This window comes from Mesoplodon mirus (assembly GCF_964341445.2).
Source record: "Mesoplodon mirus genome assembly, chromosome: 2".
Taxonomy (NCBI): Eukaryota; Metazoa; Chordata; class Mammalia; order Artiodactyla; family Ziphiidae; genus Mesoplodon; species Mesoplodon mirus.
The window spans coordinates 14,465,285-14,483,908 of record NC_138977.1 but is presented as its reverse complement, the minus strand read 5'-3'; the positions used below and the strand labels follow the sequence as shown (position 1 = coordinate 14,483,908).

Sequence of the window (18,624 nt, the reverse complement as noted above, 5' to 3'; positions counted from 1 at the left end):
AAAACATCAAAAAGGTAGTTGATATGGATAACTGATTACACTGAGTCTAAATTAAATTTTAAGCATCACTTAAATTGATTTAATTCAAATAAAATTCGCCCAGTCACTAATGGTGAATAAAATGAACCCTAATGACTCATATTCAGGAAGAAATGTTTAGCTTCATATTCAAAATTTTAAATTAAACTAGAGCAGTGTTATTCAAATTTTTTCAGGTATCAGGATACCTGGAATTCATAGCACTTTTTGCTTAAAACACTGATTAAACTTCAAAACTATTAAATAAATAACTTTTGGCAAAATCAGACCCCTTCTTACAGTAGGTTTTATTATATACACCTGAGAAAAATTATGGGGGGGATGGGGGGGAGTGAACCATTATGTATTTGATTTCATAGCAAGGCTCAATTTGGGTTGAGCCTCTGAAGAATAGTTCGAGAAACACTAAACTAGAAAGCGCTAAACAGCCACATTTATATGTGCAATTTACATTAGATCTTCCAATGCCTTTTAAATATTTAAAAATGCCAGCAGCGGGCTTCCCTGGTGGCACAGTGGTTGAGAATCTGCCTACCAATGCAGGGGACACGGGTTCGAGCCCTGGTCTGGGAAGATCCCACATGCCACGGAGCAACTAAGCCCATGAGCCACAACTACTGAGCCTGCGCGTCTGGAGCCTGTGCTCCGCAACGAGAGAGGCCGCGACATCGAGAGGCCTGCGCACTGCGATGAAGAGTGGCCCCCACTCGCCGCAACTAGAGAAAGCCCTCGCTCAGAAACGAAGACCCAACACAGCCAAAAATAAATAAATAAAGTTATTTTTTTTTAAATGCCAGCAGCACCTAATAACTTCCTCAATTATCAACGATCTCTGATACGCTTTTGTCTTCTGCCTTTAGAAAACACAGATTTGGCTCCATTGAAGAGCAATCTAGGGTCACCAGGGCCCTAAAGACAACAGAACTCTTGTATGGACACACCACATACTTGCTTACAGACTTCATCTAGTTAGGCCTGCACGGAACTGGACTGAGCATCATGAGTTATCATTTAAAATCCCATTTGCCTCCACCTTCACCCTGATTTTCCCTAACCTCTCAAATCCTTTGATCTCTGGTTTTCTGAACTACTGGGGCTGCCATCCCGAAGACTATGACACAATCTAGTTTGGCTTGATAATTATTTATATCTCCCCTCCCCACCTCAACCAACTTGCAGGGATGAGTAAACACATTATACTTCTTTTCTATGCCAAATACACACAGTGCTGGGCAAAGAACTCAATAAATATTTGACCAGTTTTTAACCAATTCATTGACATCTGTGAGATTTCTGAGGTTTTCTTCAGTGCTCCTTTCAACTGAAAAAGTAGTATTCTTTACCTTATGAGAGCTTCTTTAATGCCTTGTCTCTTCCAGTTTATTTTCAACTCTTAACAAGGCTGGTATGCCATGGCCTTCAGAGGAGAAAACGTGCAGTGACGGAAAGTCAGCCCAATGATTTAAGCAAACCAAGAACTCAGCACCATGGAGTTTTGAAAGTGACTACAGGGGCAGCAAAAAGGAGTGCAAGCCAGCCGCCCAAATTCTTTTAAGAAACAGCTTGGGAGAACAGAGCTTCCTTCCCTCCCTCCCTCCCTCTTTCCTTTCTTTTCTTTCTTTCTTCCTCTCATTTTTTATTTTTCAGAATATGTTAAAAGGTAGGTACCCACCTACTTAACTGCTTTATACAGTAAATTTTCATGACAGGGACTTCCTTGGTGGCGCAGTGGTTAAGAATCCGCCTGCCAATGCAGGGGACACAGGTTCATGCCCTGGTCCAGGGAGAGCCCACGTGCCGCGAAGCAACTAAGCCTGTGCGCCACAACTACTGAAGCCTGCACGCCTAGAGTCCGTGCTCTGCAACAAGAGAAGCCACGGCAATGAGAAGCCGGCGCACCACAACATAGAGCAGCCCCCGCTTGCCGCAACTAGAGAAAGCCCGCGTGCAGAAACAAAGACCCAACACAGCCAAAAATAAATAAATAAAAAATTTTAAAATTTTCATGAGAAATCAGTTTGTACATATTTTTAACTTTTCTGAATTTAATGTGCCATAATTTTTTTTTAAATAAGTCTCTGAAAAGTACAGTTGTCCCTCGGTATCTACAGCAGATTGGTTCCAGGACCTGCTGGAGATACCAAAATCCACTGATATTCCAAGTCAGCCCTCCACATCCACAGTTCTGAATCAATGGATTCAACAGACCTCGGATCATGTAGTACTGTAGTATTTGTTGAAAAATATCCACACATAAGTGGACCCGCACAGTTCAAACCCATGTTGTTCAAGGGCCAACTATATACATATTCAAATTAGAAACCCAATTTTTATAACATAGAGGAGGCTCAAAAAAGAAAAACAAGAAATCACAGCTCTTAGCTTACCATATATGGGGGTAAATGTGAAGTAGTTCAGATGACAAATATTATAGGCTTCAATTCTAACATCTTTCCAGATGCCCTGGGTAGGAAAGGAAGGCCCCCAGTCCCAACTAAAGGAACACTGTGCCTGCAATGTTAAGGGAAAAAAAGAAGATCGATTCTAATTACCATGAAACTTAAACGTTATGAAAACCTTTTTCTTTTAAAACATTATGTACATGTGTACTAGTTTGCTACGGCTGCCGTAACAAAATACCACAAACTGGGTGGCTTAAACAATAGAAATTAACTTTTGCATAGCTCTGGAGGCTGGGAAGTCCAAGATCAAGGTGTTGGCAGGTTTGGTTTCCTGGGCTTACAGATGGCCACCTTCTCACTGTGCCCTCACATAGCCTTTTCTATACACACACACACACACACACACACACACACACGCCCCTGGTGTCTCCCTCTGTTGTCCAAATTCCCTCTTCTTATAAGGACATCAACCATACTGGATCAGGACTAATCCTAATGGTCTCATGTAACTGAATCACCTCTTTAAAGACCTCATCTCCAAACAGTGACATTTTGACCTTACTGAGGGTTAGGACTTTAATATATAAATTTGGGGGGCACAGAATTAAGTCCATAATAGCGTGTGTGTGTCCCATATACAGCATCTAAAATGACCCAAAATGATCCTCTCCTGGTATTCACGTCCTTGTGTAATCCCCGCCCCTTGAGTACGGATTAGACCTAATGAATCACTTCTAACCAACAGAATACAACAGCAGTGAGAGCACGTCCAAAATTAGGTTATAAAAGAGTGCACCTTCTGTTTTGGGTGCTCCGTCAGCTCTCTCTTGGCCAAGGGGGAAGTCAGCTGCCATGCTGTAAGGCAGCTCTGTAGAGAGGCCCACAGGAGTGAGCCTGGAAGCCCATCTGAGGCCTGCCAATAACCACATGGGTGAGCTTAGGTAAGCCTCAGCCAGGCTTAAGGTGACTGCAGCCCTGGTCCACAGCTTGCCAGTAACCTCAAGAGTGACCTTGAGCCAGAGGTACCCAGCTGAGACACACCTGCATTCCTGACTGACAGAAACTGTGATAATAAATGTTGTTTTAAGCTGATAAGTTTTGGTATAATTTTTACACAGCAATAGATAACTAAAACAATAACTAATCTATCAACCTAGGCAACACAGTTAAATTTGGCAGAAATGTTCTAAGACCATAAAATCTAATTATGTACATTTATTCTTCAAAAGCATATTACACTGAAGCAACACAATAGTTACTCTTTAAATGTCTCCCAAATATCTCTGCACCCACTATTATATTTAAATGTAATAACTATAAAGAATGAAGAAACATATTGAAAGATAAAGATACAACAGTTTAAGAAACTCTAACTAGAGTTTCTTGCCAACCCCTATTTCCTCCAGTATGAATTCAGAAATCCTGGTTTCTGAACGTACAGCCCCAAAACAATCAGTTCAGCATTTAGACACTGACACAGGTGATCAGAGCAGAATTTTTCTAATTTCCTCTTCTTAAAAGAAAAAAAAATATTTGTAAAACACAGTCAATTAAACTTTGTGAAGCTATGAGTTAAGCTTTTAAAAAAGAACAAGCACCAGAAGTACTGAGATCTTCCTGAATGGAACACTTGTAGGATGGAGCCTGAGGATTTGCCCAAACTGTTCTCATTTAAGTATTATTTCCTAAGCTCTGTATTTATCTAAAACAGAGATAATTTAGTTTCTATTACAGAGAAAAATAAAGAATAAAAACCACTTCACACCATCGACAGATGAATGGATAAAGAAGATGTGGCACATATGTACAATGGAATATTACTCAGCCATAAAAAGAAACGAAATTGAGTTATTTGTAGTGAGGTGGATGGACCTAGAGACTGTCATACAGAGTGAAGTAAGTCAGAGAGAGAAATACAAACACCATACGCTAACACATATATGTGGAATCTAAAAAAAATAAAATGGTTCTGAAGAACCTAGGGGCGGGATGGGAATAAAGACGCAGAGGTAGAGAATGGACTTGAGGACACGGGAAGGGGGAAGAGGAAGCTGGGATGAAGTGAAAGTGGCATGGACATATATACACTACCAAATGTAAAATAGATAGCTAGTGGGGAGCAGCCGCATAGCACAGGGAGATCAGCTTGGTGCTTTGTGACCACCTAAAGGGGTGGGATAGGGAGAGTGGGAGGGAGGGAAACACAAGAGGGCGGGGATATGGGGATATGTGTATCTGTATAACTGAATCACTTTGTTATAAAGCAGAAACTAACACACCATTGTAAAGCAGTTATACTCCAATAAAGATGTTTAAAAAAATAATAAATAAATAAATAAAACCACTTCACAGCATCCACATCATATAAAGTCACCACTTAAATATCAGCTTCTCATGCTCAGAATGAAAACCATCTCGGGGATGTTTACTGGAGAGTTTTTAAGTTCAGATATATAATTCTTTTATTAGGGATAGAGAGAAGGAGGCGGGCAAAAATATTCAACATCTTATAAGGCAGATTATTTTCCCCAGCAAGGGCTACAAATCACTGTTATTCATACAATCTCTCCAAATAAAAGTTTTCACTTATTCAAAAATATTTGTGAAGTGCTTTCTATGTTTCAGGCTGGAAGTATATCAATATACAAAACAGAAACAGTCCTTCTGCTTACAGCACTCACAGTATAGCAAGAAATTGAGGCATTGAAAAAACAGTCACAAATCCAAAGGCAACAGACAGGGAACATATAATGGGGGGAGAACGGGTGTCAAGACAAGTTTCCCTGAATAACAGTGACTTTTTTTTTTTTTTTTTTTTTTTCCCCTGTACACGGGCCTCTCACTGTTGTGGCCTCTCCCATTGCGGAGCACAGGCTCCGGACGCGCAGGCTCCGGACGCGCAGGCTCAGCGGCCATGGCTCATGGGCCCAGCCGCTCCGCGGCATGTGGGATCTTCCCGGACTGGGGCACGAACCCGTGTCCCCTGCATCGGCAGGCGGACTCTCAACCACTGCGCCACCAGGGAAGCCCAACAGTGACTTTTATATGGAGACGTGAAAGGTGAGTACCACTTCTCCAGTGTGCCTAGGGGAGAGGGAAGTGAATGCATCCCTTTCAGAAGGAACAGCATACGCAAAGTCCTCAAGATGCAAGAGAATATGATGCATTCCAGGAAATTAAGAGAAAACAATGGGAAGAGATGGGCAGAAGACTGGAGCAGTGGGCGTGGGGCAGCCTGAGCTAAGAACTTTGGACTTTCGCCTAAAAGCAACAAGAAACTGTTGAAGAGTTTTACAAAGTGGGGGGGGTGCTATGATTTTTATCTGAAAGGAACATTCTGGCTGCTCCTTGGCAAATTAATTGCAGGCAGGCAAACGAGGTCGTAGGGTACCAGTTAGGCAACCAGGGCAATATTTGATGCAAGAAATGATAATATTTTGAACCCAAGCACGAGAGTAGAAATGGAGCAAGAGCAGATTCAAGAACTACTGAAAAGGTGGGCTTCCCTGGTGGCTCAGTGGTTGAGAGTCCGCCTGCCAATGCAGGGGACGCGGGTTCATGCCCCGGTCCGGGAAGATCCCACATGCCACGGAGCGGCTGGGCCTGTGAGCCATCAACATCATCAAAAGGACTTCCGGATCTCTTTTAAAAAAGAGACAGGGAGGCATCAAAAATAACTCTGAGGCTTCTGGCTTGAGTGACTGCTTTGAATGGTATTCCATTCAGTGAGACAGGGAGCCCTGGGAACAGGGTTTAGATCCCACATGCAGTGTTGGACACACTGAGCTTTAGGCACCTGTGGTATGGGTTGGCCAAAAAGTTCGTTCGGGTTTTTCTGGAAGATAGTATGGAAAATCCCGAATGAACTTTTTGGCCAACCCAGTATACAATGGAATTTAGTTGGTCTTAAAAAGGAAGGAAATTCTGACACGTGTTAAACACAGATGAACCTTGAGGACATCATACTAAGTGAACTAAGCCAGTCACAAAAAGGCAAATACTGTACGATTCTACTTAGATGAGGTATCTAGAGGAGTCAAACTCCTAGAAACAGAAAGATGGTGGTGGCCAGGGGCTGAGAGTTGGGGAAAGCGGGGAGTTGTCTTTTAATGGGTATAGAGTTTCAGTTTTGCAAGACGAAAACGTTCCGGAGGGCTTCCCTGGTAGCGCAGTGGTTGAGAGTCCGCCTGCCGGTGCAGGGGACACGGGTTCGTGCCCCGATCCCGGAAGATCCCACATGCCGCGGAGCGGCTGGGCCCGCGAGCCATGGCCGCGGAGCCTGTGTGTCCGGAGCCTGTGCTCCGCAACGGGAGAGGCCACAGCAGTGAGAGGCCCGCGTACAGCAAAAAAAAAAAAAAAAAAAAAAAAAAACGTTCCGGAGATAGGTTTCACAGCAATGTGAATATATTTAATCCTACTGAACTATACACTTAAAATAGTTAAGATGGTAAATTCTGTGTTATGTGTATTTTACAACAATTTAAAAAATTTTAAGTAAAAATAAAACTGAAAACTAAGTGTCACACAACATACTAATTCATCCATGTATTAGGATAAATCCAAGTCATCTACACTGAGATCATACACAAAGAATATTTACTACCTGTGGGTTTTGTTATCTTTTGTTAGATTTTATGAGAACCTAGCAGTAAAAAATCGCATGTCAGCAAATACATTGACAGTTGCAGAAGGCTAGTACTAAGAATCACTCATAAATATGAACCCTACAGTCTGGTGAAAAGTTTGATAAACCCAGGTGTTTTTTTTTTTTTTCAAATCAACATGTTGTACACTTTATTTTTTTTTTTTGCTTTATAACAAATTTAATCAGTTATACATATACATATGTTCCCATATCCCCTCCCTTTTGCGTCTCCCTCCCACCCTCCCTATCCCACCCTTCCAGGCGGTCACAAAGCACCGAGCTGATCTCCCTGTGCTATGCGGCTGCTTCCCACTAGCTATCTACCTTACGTTTGGTAGTGTATATATGTCCATGCCGCTCTTTCACTTTGTCACAGCTTACCCTTCCCCCTCCCCATATCCTCAAGTCCATTCTCTAGTAGGACTGTGTCTTTATTCCTGTCTTACCCCTATGTTTTTTAAAAAAAATTGTAAAGGGGGAATTCCCTGGAGGTCCAGTGGTTAGGACACGCTTCCACTGCAGGGGGCATGGGTTCAACCCCTGGTCGGGGAATTAAGATCCCTGCAAGCCTCACGGCACAGTCCAAAAAAATAAAAAAAATTGTAAAGGTACATTATCAGTCACCTATTTTTCTTCTTTTTCCAATGGTATCTAAGTTCTGAAGCACTCCTCAAGAAGGAAACCTAGAAAGACAAGCTCTCTACAAAAATTCTTGTAACTTTTGGTTCTTATTTCTAATTTTTAAATCCCACTAAGGGGGCAGGAAAGAGATGCGCAACTTCTGAAATACAACTGGAGTCTTCAAACAAGCATTTCATACGCCCTCATCCCATCCTCAAGGGTAAAGCCCCTCCATTGTGAGACTGTTACCTTGCGAATAAAGTTGACATGGCATTCGCCATCCTGCACACGTGGAGGGCAGTTGGGGGGCACGCTGTAGTGAGTGTGAATTTTACTCCTCTGGTCCGCATATATCACTGGTGACTGGAAATGCACCTCAAGGATGTTTACTGCTTGGACCACATGTGTAATATCAAAGCTCTAAATTAAAGGGAAAGAACAAATGTGAAAGTAGCCTCCTGTGTAAAATTTTAGATATAGGCAGAATGTATGAAAGATGCATAAAATAACTGAAATCTTTAGGTTTAGCCTTTTTGCAGGAGAAAGCACTTCTCCAAAATAGTACAACTTAGTTGACTACTTTTAGTTATAACTGATCACATTCTCCTACCCAAACATAGATTTCTAGGTTTTCTCCTGCTATTTTTACTGGCAGATGATGGTCCTAGGCAAACAGAGCAAGCAGAGACTATCCTTAGCCCTGGAATGTCTGCTCTGGCTATTTACACATGGCTTTGAATTGCCAAGGATTTCCTAGACACTTCGTGATAACCTGACTCTCTGCTATGCATCTAAGTCATAAGTTATTTTTGTTTTGAAAAGTCTACCCTTGAGAGGGAAGGGACACCAGGATACAATCTCTTAAGGTAACTGTTCCCGAAAGGAAGGAACATTTTCTTTTAAAATGGTTTGTCAACTGTCATTTCCCATGAAACTCTGGATTACCAAATAACAGAGAAGGGAACAGCATTTGTCAAACATTGCCTGTGTGCCAAAAACTAATATATAGTTTATATATTTTTATATAATTATAATTATAATCACTTTATATAATTAGCTCATTACATCCTCACAGTAATTCCGTAGGGTTTGAGTGTCTTCATCATTCTACAAATATGGCAACTGAGAGATAAAGTAACTTACCCAGGGCATCAAAGGACTTGTACTGCCACTCATGATAACAATGAACGCAAATACATACAAGTGGTTCTTTTTAACCTGATGTCATTATGTACGTACATAGCTTCTGAACGTGTTGTCTGTTTCGCCAACAGGAACACTATTGATCAGGACTACTGCAACTGTATCGATGCCTTCAAAAACCAAATTTACTTTACGCCATTTGCTAAAAAAAGAAGATTTTAAAAACAAGATGTATAGAACATTAACTTAGATAATTAGCCTTTTTTATTAGTTAAGAATGAAAGGAATACATATTTCATAGAAAATATACATTCTTAGAAGGGAGTTTGCAATGAAATTTTCAGAAATATTGCTTTAATACACTTTTATGTTGAGTGATCCAGTTTAACTTTCTTCACAATATTTCCATCACCATAAAATCATGAGCATGACTTCTAATTTCCATGCATTGACTTGTTTCCTAGAACTTCACAAATTCTTATAAGAACCAAGTTAAATAATAGACATAAAACATTGTCACAAACTATTATATTTACTAACACTAAGAGAACACATCAACCAATGAACAAGTAGCTATGAGTGAACATTATGTGCCCAGCACTCTGCTAAGCCTTACAGGGAACTAAAACAGTCTCTGAATTTAAGGAATCTGCAATCTGGTTAGCACTGAAGCCTAAAACACAGGAAACAAAGAGAAAGCTTTCAAACTCTTCTACCTCGTGGTACAGTCTTGATGGATAGACTACAAGTGCTATCAGAGTTTATGTCATAAGGAAAGACTTCCAGAAGGAGACAAGAGTTTAAAGAAGAACAAAATACATAAACTGTATACCCATACAATAAAACAGCACTCAGCAATAAAAAGAAATGAAGTCCTGGTGACTATGACAACATGGATGAGCTTGAAAACATTATGATGCTAAGTGAAAGAAGCCAGTCACAAAGGACCACAGATTGTATAATTCCACTTCTTTGAGATTTCCACAAGAAACAAATCCACAGAAATAAAAAATTAATTAGTGGTTGCCTAGGGCTGAGAGAGGGATGGGGGATGGAGGTGCAGAAAGTGGTGCACGATTGGCAACAGTAAGCAGCATTTTCACAGACAAGCAGAGAAAATTAAACGTGATCTGCCAATCGAAAGGAAGACACCGTCATTCTTAAGCAAGAATGTCATGGTAAAATCAGTATTTGGGAAAGATGAATCTTATGTTTCTGCATACGAAAGACTGCAGAATAATAAAGGCCTAGGCAAAGGCGGAAACTTGGAAATGAGGAGGCAGGGGCTGAATCAAGAGAAATGATAGGCAAAAATTAACAGGACTCAGAAACAGACCGAATACAGGGAGATGAAGAAAAGATATGATGAGCCAAAAACTCCTTGGGCACGGAAGATTGGGAAGATGGTATTACAGTAAGAGAAATAACGAGGTTGCTGGAATATAAAGCAAGCTTTCAGTGGGAAAGTCAACTGGTTAAATTTCGGATATGTTGAGGTCAAGGTGAAAGAGGACCCCCTATCAGAGATATTTCAAGTATGATCTGAAAATAAGAGCCTGGAACACAGTAACTCCATGATATGGAGCGCTATTTTCTGGCTTTATTTCTTTTTTAAGAAGCTAGTAAATAATTACCCAAAAAAGGTCATATTAAAGGGACAAAAGGGTTTTTTTTTTTTTAATTTAGCAATAATGGTGGTAGATACAATTGGGTTACATTCTGCTGCATAGAACATTACTGAAAACTATACCATGGTTTTCCTCGCGGCCTCATGACATAATCTAAGGCCAATGCCTTAGTTTCAGTGGCTGGTTAACACTACACCAAACAAAGGATGTATCTCTGATCCTACGTGACAATATTGTAAATATATACACTCTATGGATTACTGGGAGGGCGGGGAAAAGGAAAGGCAGATAAGAGAATTGACTAGGTCTAGGTGACTCCATTATGATCACTGGAAAAATGATTGAGTAAGACATAATTTTGTGACTAATGATCAGTGGCACCACCCTCATACACAAATCAAAACATAAATCATATATATTCACTTTTATCGTACAGGCTTTATTTAGTCTGATGATGTTCTGATATGCAACCTAAACAAACAAAAGATTATGGCAGACAGAAAAAGAACAAAAGTTCAAATAATAATAATAAATGAACAGATAGATATAGATATAAATATAGATATATACAGGTAAGTACCTCATGTCAAAAGGGATTTTAAATTTCTTGATATAGGTCCAGTTATCCAAGGCGATCCATCTGTAGTTAAGGTTATTAAATCTGTAGTAAGGATCCTGTTAATAAAAATTATGGTAGGTGATTAAATATGCAAAAATAATTAATTAAATTAATATGAAATAAATTATCAATGATAGCTACTTATTACCTAAAAATTAATGAACTCTTGGCCTAAGAGTGCAAGCATTTCATATGCCGGCACATCTCATCCTCAAGGCTAAAGCTCCATCTGTTTAAGAGACCATTACCTTTCAAACAAAGTTGCCATGGCATGAGCATACTAAAAATACTAAAAATAATTTTAAACGGAAAAAAAAAAGCCCAACACAATCAAAATACCTGAAATGAAAGAGCTCTGAGATACAACTATTACATAGTTTCATTATGAAAGAACATGTATGGAGATGGAGATTGGCTTCCCCTGCTAAAACCAAACACAGAGGGCTTCCCTGGTGGCGCAGTGGTTGAGAGTCCGCCTGCCGATGCAGGGAACCCGGGTTCGTGCCCCGGTCCGGGAAGATCCCACATGCCGCGGAGCGGCTGGGCCCGTGAGCCATGGCCGCTGAGCCTGCGCGTCCAGAGCCTGTGCTCCGCAACGGGAGAGGCCACGGCAGTGAGAGGCCCGCGTATCGCAAAAAAAAAAACCAAAAAACACAGAACCTGCAAGGTATCAGCAGAGAACGAACGGCAGCACTTCTTATGGTGCGCAGCCATCAGACACTCACCACCCTCTGGTTCCCACTTTGCGTTTTGCTGCCACTATCCCAGCTGGCCTCAAGAGGAACACTTCTTCTCCTCTACTGCCCAAAGATCAGCAAAACTCCCACTCCTTGGATTAACTCAGCATTTACAAAGTTATTTTTCACTCAGCTTTACTAAGTGAACACAAAAAGGATCTCTGCAGAGAATATACAGGCAGCATAGATACTGTCAAACTTACAGACTTCAGGTTTCCTATATTAGCCTAGACTAGGTCAGCAAACTACAACCCATAGGCCTAATGCAGCTCACTGCCTGTTTTTGTATGGCCAGTGAGCTAAGAATGGACATGTGTCGATGAATAAAGTTTTACTGGAGCACAGCCAGACCCATTCCTTTATAAATTACATACGGCAGTTTTCATGCTACAGTAGCAGAGTTGAGTAGACATGACAGAGACCAAATGACCCATGCAGCCTAAAATAGTATCTGGCCCTCTGCCCTAGACAACTGGCCTGCTGGGTGTTCACAGACGTTCTTCCATCTCAGGGACCAGCCCCAAGTCCTCCTTTCCATAATCCTTACCTCTTTCTTCTCCTACTCATTTTCTACCCTTTACCTCTCAGATGAGGGCTCCCAGGCAGGAGGTGGAACAGAAAATGGTAAGAGAAGCTTCTCAGTTCTTATGTCTGTGAACAACACCACGGCTACATAGAGGGACACAGCACAGGCTCAGAGGGCTTCTCCCTTCCAACTGGGACAGGTCCAAGGGTGATTGCCTCAGGAACGGCAACTCCAAGTTGGGAGGGAAAAGCCAACTTTGTCTCAGTTCCGCAGAGGTAAGGGCTGGCCACTGGCAACAGCCAGCTGGGCACTTGCCCAGAGAACAAATCCGCAAGAGGCACTATAACATCACTGGATGTATATCAAAATGGAGAGAAAGTTATCAGCCAGAAGCTGCTCCTGACTGGAAGAAATAATTTTGATAAGATACGAAGGGGGTGGGGGGACTTCCCTGTGGCCCAGTGGTTAAGAATCCACCTGCCAATGCAGGGGACACGGGTTCGAGCCCTGGTCCAGGAAGATCCCACATGCTGCAGAGCAACAAAGCCCGTGTGCCACAACTACTGAGCCCGTGTGCCACAACTGCTGAAGCCTGCGCACCTACAGCCCTTGCTCCACAACAAGAGAAGCCACCGCGATGAAGCCCGAGCACCGCAATGAAGAGTAGCCCCCGCTCGCCGCAGCTAGAGAAAGCCCATGCGCAGCAACGAAGGCCCAACACAGCCAAAAAAAAAAAAAAAAAAAGATACCAAAGGGGCAGTCAGTGGTTGACGAGATTTAATAACAACCAATAATCACCAAACTGACTTTTAAGGTCTGGTTAATGGTGAGCTTTTGTTCTGCTAAATGGGGTGTGCCAGGCCCAGCCCACCTGCTTCCTTTTCTTCTCTTCCCCACACGCAGGACTCAGCCTCTCCACTGAACTAACATGGAGTAAATATTTAAGGACACAGGTTTGAAGAGGCACCTAGTTATTAACCTGCCTATGTGTCTCTACCCCGCCCTATTTATAACTCTACACTGTGGACTTAATCCAATATATTTAAAAATATCATGAGAAGAAAGGTGTGAAGGCTAATGCAGTTGCAATATGTTAACCTGCGGAGCCCCAGGGCTGGGTGATGATCTGGCTTGTGGGGCGCAAGACTCCTTCCTATCCCCCGGCTCCTTGAAGGAAGCTGCATGTCAAGCTCCAGAGGGTAATCTTCTCAGATAAATTTTTTCTAGACAAACAGAATTTAGAAGTTAAATATTTTCTCTTACTTAAAAGAAGCCAATCTGAAAAGGCTACAGACTATATGATTCCAACTATATGATGTTCTGGAAAAGGCAAAACTATGGAGACAGTAAAAGGATCAGAGGGTACCAGGGATGAAGGAGGAAAGGATGAATAGGCAGAGAACAAAGGATCTCTAGGGCAGTGAAACTACACTGAATGATACTATGATGGTGGCTACATATCATTATACATTTGTCAAAATCCATAGAATGGACAACACTAAGAATGAGCTGTAACATAAACTATGGACTTCTGGTGATAATGATGTGTCACTGTAAGGTTCACTGATGGTAACCAATGTACCACTCTGGTAGGGGGTGTTGATAGCGGGGCAGCTGTGCATGTGTGGAGACATATAGGAACTGTCTGTATTTTCCATTCAATTTTGCTATGAACCTAAAATTGCTCCAAAAAAATAAAATTTATTTTTTAAAAATTGCTTTAAGGGCAAATACCTACCTCCCTAAATTAAAAGTTGCAGAGACTCAGATTACATTTATAATAACTACTGCAAATGCTAAGCAACCAACTTAATTTGGTTCCAGAGTGGTCTGATCCCCTTTGCTCATATTAAAATTCTGAGTCCTATTTAAAGCAAATAGGACTACGTTCAGCATTACGTCTGATGACTAAGGACCCATGTAACTGACTGAGCTCATAAGCAAACCCACGAACCCTAAAGACAGTAACAGTATCACTTGTTGACCATTTACTTTATATCAGCCTCCAAGATAGGCACTCACTCACTCTTATCTTCATAACAAAGATGTGCTGTAAATACCGTTCTATAGAGGAAGAAACTAATGCTCCAAAAGGTGAAGTGTCTTTCCTGAGGTCCCATGATGAAGCAGAAGTACATCCAGGCATGAAACAAACTCAGCCCGACACCAAGGTCTACATTTTTTCAACTGTGCTTCAGTGCCTCACGCCATATTTACCTACACTTTTATACCAGATGATCATTGCATCTCGTACCTACCATTTTTAGTAGTGTATGTGTATATTTACAATATATTTTGTTCTATTTTTAAGTGTATATTTTGAGTAAGAAAAACTTTATAATGGAGTCTATGCAGTTACTAAAAATTTTTCTAGATCTATATTTATAGACATTTATAGATACGGAGAGATTTTCTATAGATACAGAGAGATGTTCATCATATATTTTAAATGAAGAAGTAGCTTACAAAACCATCTCAGGGACTGAGTTCATCTTTATATTATTATATTTGTTTGTATATACTTAGAAAAGTCTGGAAAGATATACATGAAAATTTCTACCTCTGCTTAATAGTATGCTTTTTATTAGCTTTTTCCTTCTTCTTTATATTTTATATTTCTCTGCATCAATATTTGTACAGTAAGTATTAAACATTTATTATTCTTTTTAAAAGAATTTTAAAAGAGAATAAGAAAATTCAGTATATAAGAATTTTGTGCATGATAAAAGTAATGTTTTGTATCAGTGGACAACAGAGAAATTGTTCAAATCATGTGATATAAAAAACTGTTTAACCATTTGAAAAAACTCAAATGGATCAAATTTTTAAATACAAAAGAGGAATTATAAAAATACTAAAAGGAGGAAATATAGGTAAATATTTATTTAATTGGGAGAGAGTAAATTACTTCCAAAGCATAATACCAAAGACAGAAACAATCATAAAAGAAGAAAAGCTTACAAGATTTCAACATATAAAACTTTAAAACATGTATATGACAAAATATATCATTAATAAATGGGAAATTTTTGAAAATATATAACAACAGACCTAACAAATCTATATTTAAAAAGATGAATAGTCAATAGAAAAATAGGTAAAAAACAGGAATAAGTAAGCCCAAATCACCAATAAGCATGAAATAAACATATAAAACATGTTTAACCTCACTAGAAAGTAAATTGTTTCTATTTTTGCTTTTTAAAATAATATCCAAGTCTAGCACTTAAAACAAGTACTCCAATAAAGTCATGATGGGAGTGTAAAACTGGTACAATTTTTATGGAGAACAACTTACAATACATAGCAAAAGACTAAAAAAATACTCTTTTGAATCAACAATTCCACTTTTAAAAATTTGTCTAAGAGAATAAGGATGTACACTAACTAAAATGTAGCTAAAAATATCTTCCCATCATTGCAGAATAAAATCCAAAAGTTATTCCCAATGGCCTACAAGTCCTGCATGATCTGCCCCAGATGGCTACTTTGAAATCATCCACCTGCCCCCCAGGGCACAGGGCTACAGCCTCCTGGCCTGCTTACTATTCCTGGAACTCATCAAGTACGTTCCTGCCTCAAGGGCTCTCCCCTCCTCACTGCCATCTTTTCTTCCTTTTTGCTGGGAATTCGCTTCCACTTAAAACTGAACTCATCAAAAGATCTTTATCAAAATGGCTATCTTTAACCACCTTTTCTAAAATAGAATCTTTCCCAACAAGCCTTCGCTCTCTCCTCCTTTAACGTGCTTTATTTTTCTTCAGTGTACCCGCTGTCACTGTATTATCTATTAATCTGTTTACTGTCTATCTCCTCCACTAGAATGTCTATTGGGACAAAGACTTTGTTTTCTTCACCACTTGATTCCAAGCACCTAGAATAATGCCTGCCACATTGGAGGTACTGAATAAATATTTACGAGATAATTAGGTGAATGACTTCAGCAAGATATGTTTCAAGTTCTCATGTAAACACTGTATTTGGACCAGTGTCTGCTCTGAACTATAAAATATTTCCTAGGTCAACACCAAAAAGGGATGGCATAATAAAGCAGGTAGTATAACAACATCCTATTACTCCATAATGATACTTGATGTTGATGATTATTGTCAATAGGCCTGGAGTTCCCCAATCCCCAAAAGCTCCCCATCTCTTATCCCACTACCATTTAAGAACTACATCTACCTTTACTGAAACTTAAAGTTTTCCTAAGAATTTATTAACAGATTTAACAGACATTGTAAATTGTTCCCACGAGGAAAAGTCAGTTATTTCATTCTGTGAGCATATCATTCACATTAACGAGTAACCAAACATTGTTTCTTGATATGTAGCCCTGTAACATGAAACAGTAATCTGATTTACCACAGCCACTAATGATTTCCCATTGCCTTAATTTAATCAGGAAAATGAGGCAAGAAGAAACGCTGCAAAAGAAACACAGGCATTTTCAAAGCATGGGTAAGTGAAGCCTTGGGGTACCAAGGTCACCTGTGGTCCATGTCATAAGTAGTTTGTTAACTAAAAATAGTTCAAATACTTAAGTCTGAGAATTCTTTACTTAAAAAATAAACAGGACCATGGTCAGTGTCATTTACATTTGCTTCCTTTCTGATACACATTCTTGACAAAAGGCTAATGGTACCAGATCAGAAATTTTGCATAACCCTAGTTGACTGTCCTGTCATTTAAGTAAACTTTGAATCATATTCCTGACAGTCAACTCCAGTGTTTTAAAAACACATGATGTGTCAATGTGTCACACAGGGTAAGTGTCACACAGTACAGAAGGCTATGAAGTCAGGCCAGGCTGGGTTATAACTCCATTTCTGCCACTCTTAATTGCTGTGTGATCTTGGGAAAATTCTCTAACTTCTCTGGGCTCCATAATTCATATCATCCATAAAATGAAGATAAAATGAAGACTTACTCTTTAGAGTTGTTATGAGGATTGGGACAATGCATGCAAACCACGTATCAAGTACATCTTGTCCCAAGCAAAGCCATTAAAGATGTGCAGCAGATGGAAGGAAAAAACAGTGGGAGGTGGCAGTCTGTTTGCAAACCTCTAACCACAGGCTGCCAAACAGGAGAACGTCCTCCACCAGAAGTCTAGAAATTGAAGCATCTATTGGGACACACACATCACATCACACGCCCTGAGAGGAAACAGCATCTTTCTTCATATCCCAATCAGCCTTAAAAGTTATTTAGCCTGTGCACTAGCACTGTCAATCCTAGCCTTACGCTTGCAGGTCTCATTCTCCTCAGCTTATGTGCTGCTGTATCAATTCCAAATCTGACTCCCTGGTGCCTAAAAGCGAAAATGAAAAACTGAGGCGTTAATGAATACAGTTAACCCTTACTTGGCGAAAGACTGTTGTGCTCTGCACTGTTCGGGTAGTTGAAACAATAATCCCCCGCTTTAGGCTTTGTCAGTGACAACACGTCCTTTCTAATCTACGCTTCACTGGAGAACTATGGCAATAACACCCCCAGTAGAACTGTCTGGACCTCCGCTTTCCTGAGTTGCTGCTGTCCCAGCATGGGCGTGGGTCAGCCTCCATCTAGCCCGGACCCCAGCGGTGATCTTCGCCAAGAGTAGATACATTGCCTCGGCGTCCCCATCCCCACCCCCTCACCTCCCCTACCCCCAGACCACAAGACGCAAAGGGGAAGTTAGTGCCAAAGCGAGGAGAACAGCCCCGGGCTCGGGGACTGCCAGGCCGTTCCTGGGCCACTCTCACCACGAGAGGGACGCGGGCGCAGGCTCCCGGCGGGGAGGCCGCACACAGTACCTGGATGAGCCGCTGGTGGAATAAGGCGCTGTGCACGCAACCGGGAACTTCCGCGGGCAACTCCAGCGAGCCGTTCCCGCTGCGGATCCTCCAGCTGCCCCGCAAGCTGACGCTGACCACCATGGCAGCGGAGCCCGCACCGCACAACACAAGCAGCAGGAGCAGGCGGAGGAGCATGCCGGTGGCCGGTACCTCACCCACCCACGGGGGAAGAAACCCCGCGCTTCGGTGAGCCGCGGAAGTTACCCTCTGTTCGGGAGGAGCCCGGGCTCTAGCTCTCCCCGCCCCGGGGCCCGCCCCCAGCTCCCGGCCACGCCCCCGGCTCTCGGCCACGCCCCCAGGTCAGCTGAGCTGAAAGGACCTCAGCTGCGCCTGAGGCTCCGCAGGCTAGCTGGGAGCGCGGATATCGTGTCGACTGGCCGAAGCCCGGCGTCGCGAGTGCCGCTGCAGTCTGGGTCCTCCTCGG

General features: G+C 41.4%; 1 protein-coding gene across 1 annotated transcript in view; it reads right to left on the bottom strand.

Annotated features, from left to right (window-relative positions):
* Positions 1–18,416, bottom strand: part of MANBA (mannosidase beta) — a 136,139-nt gene extending 117,723 nt beyond the window's left edge. Inside the window, exons 1-5 of the mRNA XM_082611637.1 lie at positions 18,159–18,416; positions 11,059–11,153; positions 8,947–9,052; positions 7,957–8,127; positions 2,427–2,550 (exon numbers count right to left, since the gene is read on the bottom strand). Of these exons, the coding sequence (XP_082467763.1) occupies positions 2,427–2,550; positions 7,957–8,127; positions 8,947–9,052; positions 11,059–11,153; positions 18,159–18,335 (673 nt within the window). The 5' untranslated portion in view covers positions 18,336–18,416. The remainder of the gene's footprint in view (positions 1–2,426; positions 2,551–7,956; positions 8,128–8,946; positions 9,053–11,058; positions 11,154–18,158) is intronic.
* Between the last annotated feature and the right edge of the window lie 208 nt (positions 18,417–18,624).